The 16,030-nt window shown below is 35.5% G+C and overlaps 1 protein-coding gene across 1 annotated transcript; it reads right to left on the reverse strand.

Annotated features, from left to right (window-relative positions):
- Positions 1–78: 78 nt before the first annotated feature.
- LOC126853823 (cadherin-23) lies at positions 79–14,666 on the reverse strand. The gene is made up of 14 exons (XM_050599866.1): positions 14,353–14,666; positions 9,478–9,781; positions 8,816–9,087; positions 8,435–8,599; positions 7,460–7,898; positions 6,982–7,223; positions 6,222–6,746; positions 5,724–6,076; positions 5,353–5,567; positions 4,530–5,089; positions 4,075–4,383; positions 3,536–3,830; positions 1,553–3,197; positions 79–1,047 (listed from the first exon to the last, which is right to left on the reverse strand). The coding sequence occupies exons 2-14, from the start codon at positions 9,773–9,775 to the stop codon at positions 837–839; spliced, it is 5,529 nt and encodes a 1,842-aa protein (XP_050455823.1). The 5' UTR covers positions 9,776–9,781; positions 14,353–14,666; the 3' UTR covers positions 79–836.
- Positions 14,667–16,030: the final 1,364 nt, after the last annotated feature.

Genomic DNA, 16,030 nt, shown 5'->3' on the forward strand with positions numbered 1-16,030 from the left:
TTATCAATCATTAAAGATCAGAAAAATATTAAAATTAAATTATAAAAATTTGAAAATGCATATATTGTCAATTATAAATATGATAAAATGTACAATTTTATTTTACCTTAAATATGATATTATATTACAACAGAGAGAGAATGCTCGCGGTTTTTTAACACCACAAGTATGACGCTTGAGTATGAAATATACAATCTCGCGGGGTTAGTAGTTTTACTTAAAATTACTTATAAAAATAACATTGTCACATTTTACAAATTATATACTTTGTTACATGCATCTTGAGTCGCATTCACTTTTTACATTATAAATATAGCACCATCAATTTATTTGCTTGTTCAACAGTTTGCCCAACTAATTTTAAATTTATAATTTATATAATTTATAATTTATATATTGTTTTAACAGTTTATCTTTCATCATCATCATCTCCAAAAGCTACTATGATTATATACACGTTGTATCACAAAAAAATTTAAAAACCACCTCTTTTAAGAACATTTTTAATCAATTTTTTCTTAGCAATAATTTCACATTTAACTTTTGACTTACTTTTTACTATAATTTCAAATTTTACATTTTCCTTTTTTTTGATATTTTAATAAGCGTACCCTAATTAATGTTTCTCGACAAATGAAAATTTTGATTGTTGACTTAATTATGAAATAATTTTCTATTACATGTATTTAGTTTCTTGCATATAAAACTTGATTGTTTAATTAATAAATTTATTAACGGATAATTTTAAAAAATGAAAAAAAAATTTAAATTAATAAACAATTTAAAAAATTTTGCCTAAGAAAAAAGTCGATGTAATTTAAATTTCTCCGAATCTCTCATGTTCTCGAACCCAGTGTGCTCGGGTGATAAAGCGTTGTGTCGGCGCCCCATTCATACGGGCCCTCGTGTGGGCCCAGCGTGACCATGGTACCCTGGCCCAAAGTCGTGTGAGACCCAGCACTGACCATGGCAGGCCCGGAAGACACGTAACTGAGAGGCGGTCGCGGCTGATCGCGCAAACGTGCGTGTTTTACTTGCCGCTTATACCTGAAAGAGAAACATGAATTGCGACATTTTCGTTCCGCGACCTCCTTTCTAAACTGCGTTAAAGTGTGTAACAAAATATGGTGTGTAGGCGACCTTAACGTGTTTACCAAGTACTATATTTCAACCGACGATAAATTATTCTGAGATGTCAGAGAATATTAAGTAATAAAGAAATAAAGATAAATTATTGCTTAATATAAATTTTTTTTTTTAAATCTTATATAGCTTCTCTATGTTATAAATATTACACTGCCAATACATATATATATATATATATATATATATATATATATATATATATATATATAGTGTTAACATATTATTGCAATATTATAAAAATTAAATTTATCAAAAATTAATAAATTAGTTATAAAGCAAAATGCATTAAAAATAAATAAATTTTGTCAAAAAATAAATAAATTTTAGTTTTAATTTAGAGACTTGCTGTGATTATATATGAATTTTATTATTAATAATTTTAAATTTTTTTATCGCTAATACTTACTTTGAATGCATGCAGCACAATGTGCAGCTGGAGATTATGGTCGCAATTCCGACGAGGACAGCGATTGCCAGGACCCATATCTGAGTCATGGAAGCATCAGCTCGTGCCACTATAGCGGCGCAATGCTGTACCTTCTCCACGTGATAAGCCTTGTATACCTTCTTTAATTCTTGGTTCTTTGGATCGGTCAGCAATGTTCGCATCTCGTCCAGGTCGTAAGACTCCTTGCCGACCATCTGGAAGCACGAGCTGGTCGACGAGAAGTCTAAGGAGTTGTCGTCTTTCGAATAAAATTGCGTATCGTAGACGTTGACGCTGATAGGTAGCGAAAGAGCTTGCTGGACCGCTCTTTCGAAGTCCTCGAGCGTTTTCCTGACCTCGACCGGTGGCTTCGAGAACACGAACTTCAACATGTCGCGGTCGCGCAGCAGAAAGATTCGCACGGTGATGTTGGTCTCGCGTTTTGGCGTCACCGAGTTGTTGGCTGACACGATCATCTCCATGAAGCCGTCTGCGTATCCCGCCATAGATCCCGTCGTCCTGAGTTCGCCGGTGCGCGGGTTCAAGGATAACTGCGACGGAATCTCTTTTTGCGACATGGCGGGATCGACCAGAGACGTGAAGGAGACCTTGCTCATGTTATAATTGACGGGCAATGCACCGGAATCAGCGTCGTAGGCTTCCAGAGTAATTAGACTCGTGTCGATGGGCACATTCAAGCGAACTCCCAAGGTCACGTTGTCTTTCTTGAAACGCGGTTTATTATCATCGACATCTAGTACTTTGATAATAAACTGTCTCTCCGAAGGATCCTGTCTGTTGTACGGTTTCGGCACTACGTCCAATTTTTTGGAAGAGTACTTGAAACATTTGACAGTTAATAGATGAAACTCAGCGGTTTCTCGATCGAGACGACCGTTCGATTTGATAACGGCGGAGTTATTCTCCAGTCGTTCCACTACAAAGAGTCTTGCCTCGTTCCCGTATACAATCTCGTAATCGATCATTCCGTTTTCACCGATATCTTCATCGATCGCGTCGATCACGCCAACCTTGGTACCCACCGGCATCTCTTCTGGAACGCTTAACTCAATCGGCGGACTATCAAGATTGCGTTTGAAGTGCGGCTTATGATCGTCGATGTCATTCACGATCACCTGAAGCACTCTGGTCGCCTGCTGCGGTGGCTCGCCGAGATCTTGAGCGACCAGGATAAGCGTGTAACTGTCTTTGGTCTCTCGATCGAGCAGCTTCCGCGTGCTGATGAGCCCGGTATCGCTGTTGATTTTAAAGGCGCTCGAGTCTTTGCCGAAATTACCGTCTTCCAAAAAGCGGAAGGTGATTCTGCCGTTCGGTAGATTGGGATCGTCGGGATCGGACGCCACCACTTGGAAAACCGGACTGCCAATCGTGGAGTTTTCCGCGATGTAGGCTATCTCTTCTAACGTTGGTCGGATAAACAGCGGCACGCCGTCGTTGCTCACTACGTCACCGATGTACAGAATGAGATTCACGTCCGAATACAGAGCCGGATCTCCGCCATCCTGCGCTCGCACTCGCATATTATACGGTTCGGTCCTTCCTTTGCCTGTCAATGCTCGCGCCGAATAAATCTCGCCAGTCGTGTGATTTATCTTGAATAATCCTGGAAAATAACCAACATTATTCACAATGAATATTTTGAATTATTCCAAAGCTGTCTTATCTCTCTTCAAATTATAAAAACCTTGCTTTGTATTTTTTTTTTTAATTTATAAGAGATATTAATATATTGTATTTAATATTTCTTATACACAGAAAGATATTATTTTACGATTAATTTTTTTACATTGTATAACAAAAGTGTTTCTCTTAATTAAAATATATATGATTAGGAAAAAACTATTCAAATAGTTTTTTCTAATCATATATATTTTATCTGTTTACATATTTTGGAAGATATTTTTTAAAATTAATATCGCGCGTATTTTTATTTAATCTTACCATTGGCTTCACCTTCGTCGATAATTTCGAAATAAATCATGCCGCCTTCGCCTTCATCCGGATCGGTAGCCGTGATGTTCACTACGCTGATTTTCACCGGTGCATTTTCCGGTATCACCGCGGTATATGATTCCTGTTCGAAACTAGGAGCGTTATCATTTACATCAAGAACATCGATTGTTACCAAGGCTCGACTACTTCGTTGCTCGGCTCCTCCTTGCGGCATGTCCGATGCCACGACGTAAAAACGCAGTACCGATTGTCTCTCTCTGTCGAGAGTCGTGTTCACGGCGATCTATAAATTATTTTTCTTTTTTGTTTGTTATTTCAGTAACGCGTAATACAATTCATTTAAAAGATATCTAACAAATTAAAACGCCTTCTAAATATGTTTTAATTTTTTTCTTAAAAAAATCTTAGGTGCTAATTTTTAAATTAAAATATTTTTTAATGAATACCTTTCGGATATTTTCAGATTTTACTTTTTTTGATATTTTATGTTATAGAAGTTAAATTAAATAATTATTAAAGATTTTTACCTGGATATTACCCGTTATGGGATCCACCTCGAAAAGATTGGCATTTTCACCTGTCAAAGAATATCTGACTTCCCCGTATCCTCTTTGAATTTCCTGTTCAGTATTAGAGCTATCTAAATCCATCGCTTTTACATTCAGCACAATTTTTGAAGGCTTCACCGATTCCAATACAGAAATTTTATAATCCTTCTGACCGAAAACTGGACTGTTGTCATTAGTATCGTGAATCTCGACGATCACATTGGCCTCCGACATCTTTCGCGTTATATCGTAGTCTCTAGCGAGTGCTCGTACTTTGAAGCGAATAGACTAGAAACAAGATCAAAATTTTAATCTTAATTATTGGTAATTTATTTCAATTTTCAGAATTTTTTATCACAAAAAGTTTCTCGCTTTTTTATAATTTCTTTATTTAGTAAAATAATTAATATTATTTTAATTATAATCTTTCTCACCTTCTGGTTTAATGCTTCGTAATCCAGCCTCTTGCTCAGTACAACATTGCCACTCTGAACGCCCACATTAACGTAACCTTCGTCATCGTCCTCTCTTACCAATTCGAATCTCTGAACTGGGTATCCGGTCATTGGCTCTTTCGCTGATAACATTAATAGTGTCGTGCCTAGAGGTTGTTCCTCCGGAACTGTGATCTTTATTGTCGGATTATTCGGCGACCATCCAGGATTCGTGAAGGTCGGATTGTCGTCGCTATAAGCTTGAATGTAGATGGTTACTTCCACCTTTGCATCTTGTTCGTCTTTATTAACGACGGCGTTTAGATCCCGCGCCTGCACCGTTAAAATCACAACGGCAGCCACTTGATAATCTAACATATGATTAACGGTTATTAAACCGGTAGTGGAATTTATACGAAATGCCGTTTTGTAATCATAAGAAATTGTGCTCTTCAAGGCCACGCCGGTTTTATCAACAGCCCTTATCGGTTCCACTAGAGAATATTTTAAATTTGCGTCCGTGTCGGGATCAGTAGCCATCATTTTTAGCACGGGATCACCTATATATAAATATTTTTTTTTTATATAAAACAAGAAAGTAAACATAAGCAATAAATATGTAAAATGTCAGAATTTTAAATTAAATTAATGTGTAATCTATTCCTATTTTTAAAAACTCTTATATACTCTAATAATTAAGTACAGAATGTTTCAAGATCTCCAGTTTCAATTTTAATGAGGCCTTAGATATTTATAACGGCTATTATTTAATAAATAAATAATAATAAAAGTTTAATAAACATTAATTATATTAATAACTTACCAATACTTGCACGTTCTGAAACGTAAACAAGATACGTCGATTCGTTGAACGTCGGTGGTTTATTATTCACATCTATGATGTTTACTGTCACAGTAGTAGTGGCAGTTTCCTTGACAGGTGTACCGGAATCAACGGCGTATACAATGACCTCATATTTTTCACCACCGGCTTCCAAATCCAAACGAGCGTCAGGTGACACAGTTATAATGCCAGAACTGTAGCAAGTAAAAATTTTATTAGCTACTAATATGGATCTTTATCTCATTGTATTTTCTCGAATCTTGCGAAAAAGATAGCGGAAAAAGCGCGGAAAAGAAAATTGAATAAGCATTATGTAATACTTGGATTATCCAATTAAATTTATGTCGTACCTAGAATCGATGACAAAGTTATCTTTAGAACCGGACGCGATGTAATATTGCAACAGGTTGTCTCTTCCATCGGGATCATTCGCGACTACCCGAATGACTTCCGTTCCAGGAGACGCGTTTTCCAAGAGCCTCGCTCGATAAGTACTGGGACCTGGTAGGTTCGACTTGTAGTTTCCTCGGAAAATGGGTTTCTGGTTGCCAGGAACACCAACGCGAACGAATAACTTTGCCTCGGAATGCAACGGCGGTGCTCCGACATCCGTCGCTTGTATTATTAATTCGTAAATGCCCCTTTCGGTGTCACCGGAACGAACCGGTTTCGATATAGTCACTTCACCCGTGTCTGAATTAATCTGTAAATTGTCAAAAAAAATATAAACATTTAAGAAAAAAAAATTAAATAAATTTTAAAGAATTTTATTATTAAATACTCAAACTGTAAAATAAATTTATAAATTTGTAAATCGATTTCAGAGAAAAGACACTTTGATAACGAACCTGGAAGACTTCGTCTGTCATACTATTATGCCGGCTGATCGAGTACAGGACTCTTCCGTTGCCCTGCATCGGCCCGTCGACGTCGGTCGCTCGGACAAACATTTGCGGGTCGAAACTAGTAGCACCCTCGCGAACTGTTCTGGAATACTCCGCCTGCTCGAACTTTGGCTTGTTGTCGTTAACATCGTCGAGCTCGATGAGAATATTGACGGCGGATACTCGACCGCCGCCATCCTTCGCCTCCATCGTCAAAGAATAGGACTTTTGTGTCTCGTAATCCAATTTTTTCGTCACAAATATCCCACCCATCTGTGGATCGGTCCTGAACTTGTCCGTGCCGAAACCCCGCAGGGTGTATGTTAACTCGCCGAAGGAACCGCTGTCGTAATCCTTCGCGTAAACATCACCGAAATGAGTGCCTGGTTCCGCGTCTTCCGAGACTAACAGTTTGTAGACTGATTGAGAGAACTCGGGGCTGTGATCGTTGGCGTCTAAGAGCTGGATGTGCACTCTGGAAGTTGCCACCTAAAGCATAAAGCGTATTGTAAAAACCGTATTCAACAAAATGATCGGCGAGATATTTTTTATACAATTTTGCAAAATAATATTGTTTTAATTATTTTCAGTTAAAATGGAAAAATAATATTTATTTAAAAATTATTTTTTAATAACCTTTTCATATTAATTATTAATTTATTAAGTATATATTTTATCTTATATAGAAAAGTTTAATTGTAAAAATCACAATCAAAATGCTAACCACTTCGCTCGCTACAGTCGCAACAACATCAAACTCGAGTTCCCTTTTTGTGGGGTCGTCAACATCGTAGTCGAGAACATTGACGTCCTTAGCCTTGATTACTACCGGTACTCGACCCTGAGCCTCTTCGGGACTGACAGTGAATGCTTTGCTGATTCCAGTATACCTCGGTACATCTCGCAACGCCAGGAAATACTTTGCATTGTCGCCCACGTCGCCATCGCTCACGATCATATTCAGACCTGCTTAATCATGATGTTGTCAAACAAAAGATCTTCTTGAATCGAAGAAGGAAGGAAGAAAGATGATAAAGATCTCAAATCTTATTTTGATTAAATCTTTTTGTCTTATAAACAATAAATGAAAAAAGTAACAAATTAATAATGAAAAAATATCATAAAAGGATTGACAATTCTTTTCAAGCATTTGACGTTAAATAATTAATTAGACCAACACTATTTTCAGGCAACTTAATGACCTGGTAGAGGAGTGTCTTTTTCGGTGTCCTCGGAGATCTTGATGCTGAAGTAATCCTCATTGAAAACAGGCACGAGATCGTCCACGTCCGTGACGACGATGGTGACAATCGACGTCGCTGTGTCAGCTGGTACCTCATTGTTGATTAGCTCGGTGGCTCTGATTTGGAAGGTGTAAATGCCGCCGTTCTGCAAGATCTTTGGATTCTCGCGATCGAGAGTCACGTTGGTCGTTACCAGCTTGCCAACGGTTACATCACCGTCGCGGGACATTTCGAGATTGAAGTGACCCGCATTGTCGTCTTCCAACGTCAACAGCAAATTCCTAGATTGACCCGTGTCGCCGTCGCGAGCTCGCACTATCAGAACCGTGTGACTAGCTGGGGTGTTCTCCGGAAGCGCCGCGCTATAAGGCGCATTCAGGAAAACGGGTGGCTGATCCTGCGCAACAAATTTTGTCGTAAGTAAGAATAATAATAACGCTTCAAAGAGAAAATTTTGTTTTTATAAATCTGACAGCACCTGTCAACTTAGTATCATTATTATATCGTTGGAAATTGACATAAAATCATAATCGTTGAAATAATTGAAGTTTTATTTTGTACTATTATTAATTGACTTATTAAACTTTATTTATAATTATTTTTTATATCCATAAATCAAATTTAGCATATTTTTTTTTAATTTAGGAATTAATAAAAAGCAGGTCAATAAGATTGAAACATTAAATATATCCAATAGTGCAAAGATTGTGACACAGAAATAAAATTGAGAGACGTGTTACTTTAACGCGAATAAGCTGTAAACGTTAGTCGCGAAGTGTGACCTAAATCTCCACTTGACAGCATTCGTGCTGACAGGCAGAAATTGAATAACTAGTTGATGATTCTCTTCTAATTTTATTGCAAACGACGTTATTATCCAATGTAGGACCAATTATGTATTAGCTATTTCAGTGACGATCGAGACCTACTTACCTGAACGTCGAGAACGTCAACGGCAACGGTCGCTCTAGCCTGCAATCTTTTCGATGGATCGCTAGCTCCGTCGACAGCCAGTAGATTAATCAAGTACGAGTTCCTCCTCTCATAATCTAACGGTTTTGCTAGCGTGATCTGCACGTCGTATTTTCCCTCCGCGAGCTGAAAGAAGCCATTGAAATAGTACTCGATACACCGGTACATTCGATTAATTTTTCTCTTTAAAATAAAATATTTATTTAGAAATAAAATATAAATGACAAATATAAATTTAAATATATGTATGTATAATTATCTTTAATTTTATTAAAATAATTTAATTTTCTTAGCAATTTGCTTAGTTTATTTTTTACATTCTCTCGTAAAAATTAATTATACCTTCTCTGTAGAAACATTGAAGACCTCGCAGACATCGTCGTCGCGCGATGCTGCGACGCACTTCACGTGAACATCGGCATTGGTACCGCCGTCTCGATCCGTGATGATGATCGTATTCGAAGGAAGTAACAGGCCACCCACGTGCGCGCTTTCCGGCACTCTGGCCGCGTACGGACGGTCATGATACACCGGTGGATTATCGTTTTCGTCGAGCACCGCTATTTCGCGACGAAGTGACACCGTATTAGGTTCCGATCCAGCGACACCTTCGTCTAAAAAGGGCAAGTTACTCCTAATTTAAATCTAAATTGATCGAAATCTAAATTTAATTAATTTTCTCTCTTGTTTCAGATCAATAAAATAAATAATCACGTTTTAATAATTTAAATATGTAATTAATATTAAAGAAATTTTAATTATATATATATATATATATATTTAAACAAACAGATAGATAAAACAAGATAGAAAAACAAGATAGATAAAAGAGATAAAAGATCCTGAAATCTTATTAATTTCTTTGCTTTATAAGATTATTTATATTGATAGAAAAATCGCGGAAAGAAAAAGAAATGCATATATAAAAATGGCAATTATTATATAACAAATTACATATATATATATATATATATATATATATATATATATATATATCATTCTACCTGTTATACTAATAATGACTTCGATGAGATCTTGCGCTTCCCTATCCAAGGCTTTCCTCAGGATCACGACACCGGTTTCTCTGTTCACGGTAAAATACTCGCCGCTGATCGAGTAATGCAATTTAGATTCTTCAGGATCCTCTCCCTGAAGAGTATAAACGGGAGCACCAGGCGGTGTGCCTTCTGACACAGCCAGTCTGGCCATGTCCCCACCTTGAACGAAATGGGGCGCCCTGTTTATCACCTGACTCCATGACGAAGACCACGTGGAGATTAATAACAGCAAAATCGTCCACATCGTCACCTGCAAACGACTCGTGCTTTATCGAAGAGTTAACAATTATGATATGATAATGAAAATAACAATTTGCAAGTAGAGTAAATCAATTTAAATTAATCAAAAATAATTAAATTTTTTTTTTAAATGGACATAAAAAATTATAGGAAAATTATAAAATAGATATCGAATTTAAATTAACTATTCGAATATAAATCGAAATGTCAAGAAAATCATATTTTTATTTTATTTTTTATCTTATTTAAATAAGAAAAATAAAATATAAAGCGCAATGTCTATCTTAATTAAAATAATAAAATGCCAACCGAGCAGAATTTATTGGAAATACCATGAAATCATCGAGGTTCGTCGAACTATTACTCGAAAAGTTACAACATGTGCATACAGACGAGTGTATACGGATCGGAAATGATAATCGCGTGAGTAGGATGTAAGTTCCAAAGGTGTTTCAGCCTCAATTTAAATGCGACTATTTATTACGTTCCTTTTAGTCGCTCTGCGAGAGAGAAAAGTCCAGCGTGCAGGCGAACCGCGACCGGTATGTACTTCCGACAATCTTTGCAATTGCAACCCAGCCGATGTAACGCGTCAGAATGCGTTTTTCACGTACGAGGTGAAACGCTGTTAGAAATCAGATTCTATTTTAGAAATTCACAGAAGCCGTCGTGTTCCCGGTCTATATATGAAAACGACTCGACGACGATGTAATTAAACCGAGTTGAATAGATTTATGTCGTATGGTGGAAAGCACAGTTTTTTATTTTTCAAAGAAATCTGGTTGAAGAGCCAAAAAACGCGTAGAAAATTATTTTTGCATATTATTTTATGAAGGAAAATTGTCTATAGAGAATATAAAAGCTTTAACTTTAAGAAATATAAAAATGTAATAACACAAATTATTACGTTCTTATAATAATTTCTTACACAAATAAAAATTCTAAATGTTTAAAAATAATACACATAATAAATTATTAACTAAATTTGCAAATTTAGGATTAATATTAATATTAATAAAGCAAGCCCGCTCTTCTTGATTATAATAATTATACTCTTTCTTTTTAATTAATACTTCCACGCAGCATCCGCGAAGAAACAACATCGGAGCGAGACGCGTTTTATCATTAATATCGCGTAGGCAGATAAGACTCGTCACGATGTCATTAGGCACCAGGAAGAAATGACGCTGGCAAGAGCAACAATGACATACAACGTGGGGTAATGGCTCTGCATTTCCTCGACGCCTTCGTGCGTGCAAGAGTAAACCTCGACTTCCGCGTTCAGCCGGCCGCAGCCGCCGTCAGGGATCGTCTCCAGAAGAAGTAATTATCAATCGAGCCAAATGAAGGAAATTTACGGTTGCCGGCACTTGGCTCTCTTCCTTCGCAAATCCCTATTTATACCCCGGTCGAGAAGAACCGCGTGTTGCAAAAAGCAACCTTCCGCAGCAAAAAAAAGTTACGAAGCAACGTGCAGAAGCGAGTTCATAATAGAACAAAGTAGTAGCTTTAAACGAATACGGTAGTGTCGATGATTACGTGTATATGTATGACTTCTAGAAACCCGCGGATGTTAATATGAATTTTAAATTCGACAATTATTTTAAATTCGATAATTATTATAAATGACGGGATACTTTTTTAGATTGAAAATTTTTTTAATATATATTTTCTTTTTATAATTTATTCAATGATGTCATAATGTTGGTAAAAACATATTGCATTTAGCTTTCATTGTTGCTTCATGTCGTGCTTAGATAGATTGCAATCTCTGGTTTAAGTTGAATAAAATTGAAAATCAGGTAATAGTAGTTAGCTCGTGTAACGAAAGTAGAAATCAGATATTAGCATATTCTATAATCGAGATTCCTATACTAAGACAATTGATTTTAATTGCTGAATGCAAAAAATAATTCATGTAGATTAACGATGAAGTAGAACTTATCTATCAAACGAACAAGACTTCTTATGTCCCTCTATAATTTAGGATCACGAGATTGCGTAATCGCGACTTTGAATGACATGCAACGTTAATGAGATTTTATGCATTAGTTCAAAGCAAACGTCGGTTTCTCCGACATCGTATTTGGAGTAATTCGTAAAGCTGAGAGGTGTGAAAACTCCGTGACGGTGATAAGAGCGCGAATATACATCGCGAATTACGACACGTCGAGAACCTTAAACAGAAATGACCGTTAGTGCCAGTCAAGTATAAAATGATACCGAAAGATTGAATGATGGCTTTGCGACCGCAAGTAGCAAGGTGCAGCGAAGTAGAAACCAATGTGCGATTTGCATATTACAAAGTATTTAAAAATGAATGCTTGCAAAAAACTGCCGTAATATAATATCGTAATTATCCTACATTTAATTGTGCCTTTTTATAATATTATAATTATAATTTTATGACAAACAAACTTGTCATACATTTACAATTATTCATATGTCTTTATTTTTATTTATACTTTTTTCAGAAGAATTTATATTTCTTGAAAATATTAGTAATCATTTTATTAATGTTAATCTTGTAAGTTGATTATTCAGCACAGAGAAATTTCTGGAGGTATTTTAATAAGCGTTCTACAAGAAGCAGACTTCCACGAATGGCAAGTGTAATGTATTAATCATTTCTTTGAAATAGTTTTAGCAGATCTGTCTGACAAATTAAAAAATGCACATATCTTTTAGTAGAATAAATATCTTTTTATGTATAATATTTTTCTTTTTCTTGATAATATAAATAATTTTTTTAATAAGATGTTTTTTTTAGAAAAATATGTGCAATTTTATGTATATTGCAATTATTAATTATTTTAATTTACAATTATAAATTATATGATTTTTTGCAAGTCACAAAATGGATCTGATTCATTCTATGTTTCTCGTTCACATAAACATACGAACAATAACATAGGAATTATAATCAAAATTACGCAAGTAATAAAATTTAAATAGACCCATTTTAAAGAAACAAGGAAGAGAGAAACAAAGAGAGAAAAAATAGGACACGTAGCAGGTGAGACAAAGAGAGGCAGAGGTAAAGAATGAGAGAGGAAGAAAAAAACCGTTACACCCCTCTTCCTCTGGTCTCCGTTACGTTACGCACTTGGAATCTTGACACCGCGTGACCAGGTGATGTCAGGATGAATGACGAAGAAAAGGAATATCCTGCTGCGTGCACGCGTGTACCTTCTTATAGGTCTTCACTTTCATCAAGTATGCTTCTCAGCAAGAGATATTATTATAAATATTTTTAGTTCTTTAAACATTCAAGGCTTTTACTTAGCATAAATTACAGCTTTTGATTTATTTAAAAAAAATTCCAAAAATTACAGAAAAATATTAATCCACATCAAGAAATAAAAACTCTCTCGTTAATAAAGTATGTGATTACTTGCGGAAATGAAATATTGCTTATTTTTTTTTAATATTAATTTTATAATTTTTTATAATTTAATAGTTCCCGGAAATTATTTATTTTGTAATTGCAAGTCATGCAAAGAAATTGCCGTTAAAAAATCCATGTCTACGCAGCTTTTTATAAACTTGATATTGGTCCCTTGAAATCAAGATTTAGTAGGCCGCAAACTCCGCTGGTTAGAACTGGTTTCCTCGTGGAATGGCGAAAAAGAAGACAGGATTTCGACGAGATTTTACGTGTGTGTGCGACAAACTTTTTTTTTTAAATTGTCTCCTTCAATATATTAAAAATTTTAGCAATACATCCATCAAGTTTTAAAAATTTAAACATAGCGCAAACTAATTTGCTAACACAAAACTATACAATAATCACTAAATTAATGCATTATGCGTTATTTTGATGCATGATGGATACAATATTACATAAAAAGATAACCTTTTTAATCTATTGATTGGAGTTATCGTTTTATTAAACACAATTCTGTGAAAACTTGATAATTCCTGACAGCTTCTAATCTGGTCGTAGTATCACCGTTCTACGGATATCCAGCAAAAACGGTGATACCGTTGCACCAAGAAAACGTCGTTGGAATGAAAAGATATCCTCAATCGACGACCTCGATTCCTCGATTTGCATGAACATCGATTTACATCGTATTCAAACCTAGTGCCCGATATTAATTCCTTCTTTTTCCGTATATCATCTTTTTTATTATGCAATAAATTTGTAAAATAATCTCTGATATTCAAATAAAAATAGTAATTATCCAGAACGTGACTAATAAACTTAAAAAAAAGAATGGGAAATCATATAGAAATCATTTTGATAACTTAAAAGAAGCAATAAACATTCTTTTTTTTTGACATATTATAGTAAAGACAATAAAAATTTTTTAAAAAATGATAAATCCAGCTCAACAATTTTTATATTGTTTTAGGGTGAACGAACGATTATTTGACATTGACATTTAACATTCTTTGACACCTACACTGTAAAAACGCGCGCTATTCCGTCATAGTCAACGCAGGCTTCATTATTTGAACAGACTCTTCAAGCCAAAAGTAAATACCTGGGTCAACGTTTTAGGGGCAATTAGCATCTGCTCATTGAGGACAACGAATCGAAAGATTCTATTCCCATGAGCTTCTTCATTAACTTACCTTCCAAAATCCCTTCCGAGATCGCGCGCACTGGCACAACACACAGTTTATCACCTCATCGTGTCACGACACCGCACGTGCTATATTCCTGAGCACTGCTCTACGTATATGTTCACTTAAACGTATCGGCGAAACCGCGTCGAATCCTCATGACGCACCTGCGGACGGATAACTAAAAGGACTAGCTGGCGCGAGCGTGTCTCTCTACCCTCTCAGTCTCATCGGACATCGGCGTCGTCTTGAACCGAAAAGAAAACCGACCGGTGTCTGCCAGCCAATGGACAGGTCTACACTGCATCCTAAGAAGGTATGCGGCCTCCACCACGGGAGTAGAAGGTATGGAGAGAGAGGAGCCGTGCGCCACAGAGTAAGGAGAGTCTATAGTCTGTACTCGGTAAAACCCGCTCGAGGACGACGACAATCCGAGGGACGAAGCTTTTTTTTCTCTTCCGTTACTGGGGTGTCGAATGACCCTCCCAATTCGTTTGATTTAACCTTCAACCGCCGGTGAAAGGGTTGCGCGAAAGATCTTTAAGGGATCACATTTTCACGATTATAGAATTAGAATCAGAGATATTTCAGCTTTCTCTTCTCTGTGTGACATGGATTTTATTTTTTAAATATATTTCTATAGATTTATATAAATATATATATATATATATATATATATATATATATATATATTTATACATAAAAGAGAAATTTTCTATGAGATAAATATTTTAATGTTAAATTTTTCTTGCAAATATTTTTAATAATGCAAAATGAATTCTATCTTAATCTTCAATGAACAAACAGGTTGGATTAGCTATTGGATATTTTTTTGTTGCTGTTTGTAGTCAATTGTAGTAAATTGTTTAATTGACATATAATTTGACAATAATGAGGCATAATAAAAGTTGTAATGAGGCTATAATGAGAAGCGAGTCGTTCATGAGAATGGAATTGCATCATCAGTTTTCTTGACATTTGAAGCAATCTCGAAAACGCTGTAACCTTTCGTCATAGCTCTCTCAATTAATCTCCAAATATACCATCAGAGAAAAGTCATTCCCGAATCAAATTTACCTATATCGAGAAAAAAAAATAATTCTGTCTTCATCATACAAACAATGTTGCAATGAAAAAAATAAATGAGTCAATAATTGTACTTTAAAGAGAAAACTTTATAAGAGAGAAAGTAACATTTTTTTATTCAATGAAGCGTTTACTTTTATAAAAATTATTCATTTATCTCCTTTAGAAATCTCTCTTTATCTCTTTTAAGCTTTTAAAAGTATTTTAATTATAATAGTCAATTAACAAAACATTGCCGTTTAAAATTAAAGCTATTAAAAGAACAATATAGTATTTTTATAGTATTTAATTGCATTAACATATTTATTTCAATTAACATAAATTACATATTAATTAACATAAATTATATATTGATTTATGTAATATAAACACATTGGCAATTAAATGGCGTTTTGAAAGTCACGACTCGACGCGATATCGCAATCTGCACCGCAGTCTCTCTCGCGAGTTCCTCGTTCTTGTCCATCTCATCAGAGAGATGGTTGAAAAGGTCTCTCGAAAGCGTTTAAGATGTACGGGCTATAAAAGAGCAACGTTAAAATGCCGAAGGCTCGGCGTGCCTTCATCTCTCTCCGTTCTCTCGCCCATTTCTCCTTTCTCT

This window comes from Cataglyphis hispanica, chromosome 13 (genome assembly GCF_021464435.1).
Source record: "Cataglyphis hispanica isolate Lineage 1 chromosome 13, ULB_Chis1_1.0, whole genome shotgun sequence".
Lineage (NCBI taxonomy): Eukaryota > Metazoa > Arthropoda > Insecta > Hymenoptera > Formicidae > Cataglyphis > Cataglyphis hispanica.

What these genes read in the sequence shown, in the direction of transcription:
- LOC126853823 (XM_050599866.1), bottom strand. Translation starts at nt 9,775, where the DNA reads ATGTGGACGATTTTGCTGTTATTAATCTCCACGTGGTCTTCGTCATGG. An exon ending in TTGACGTTCTCGACGTTCAG is followed by an intron (nt 7,899 to 8,434) that starts GTAAGTAGGTCT and finishes TTTGTTGCGCAG; the next exon opens with GATCAGCCACCCGTTTTCCT. An exon ending in AAAAGACACTCCTCTACCAG is followed by an intron (nt 7,224 to 7,459) that starts GTCATTAAGTTG and finishes ATGATTAAGCAG; the next exon opens with GTCTGAATATGATCGTGAGC.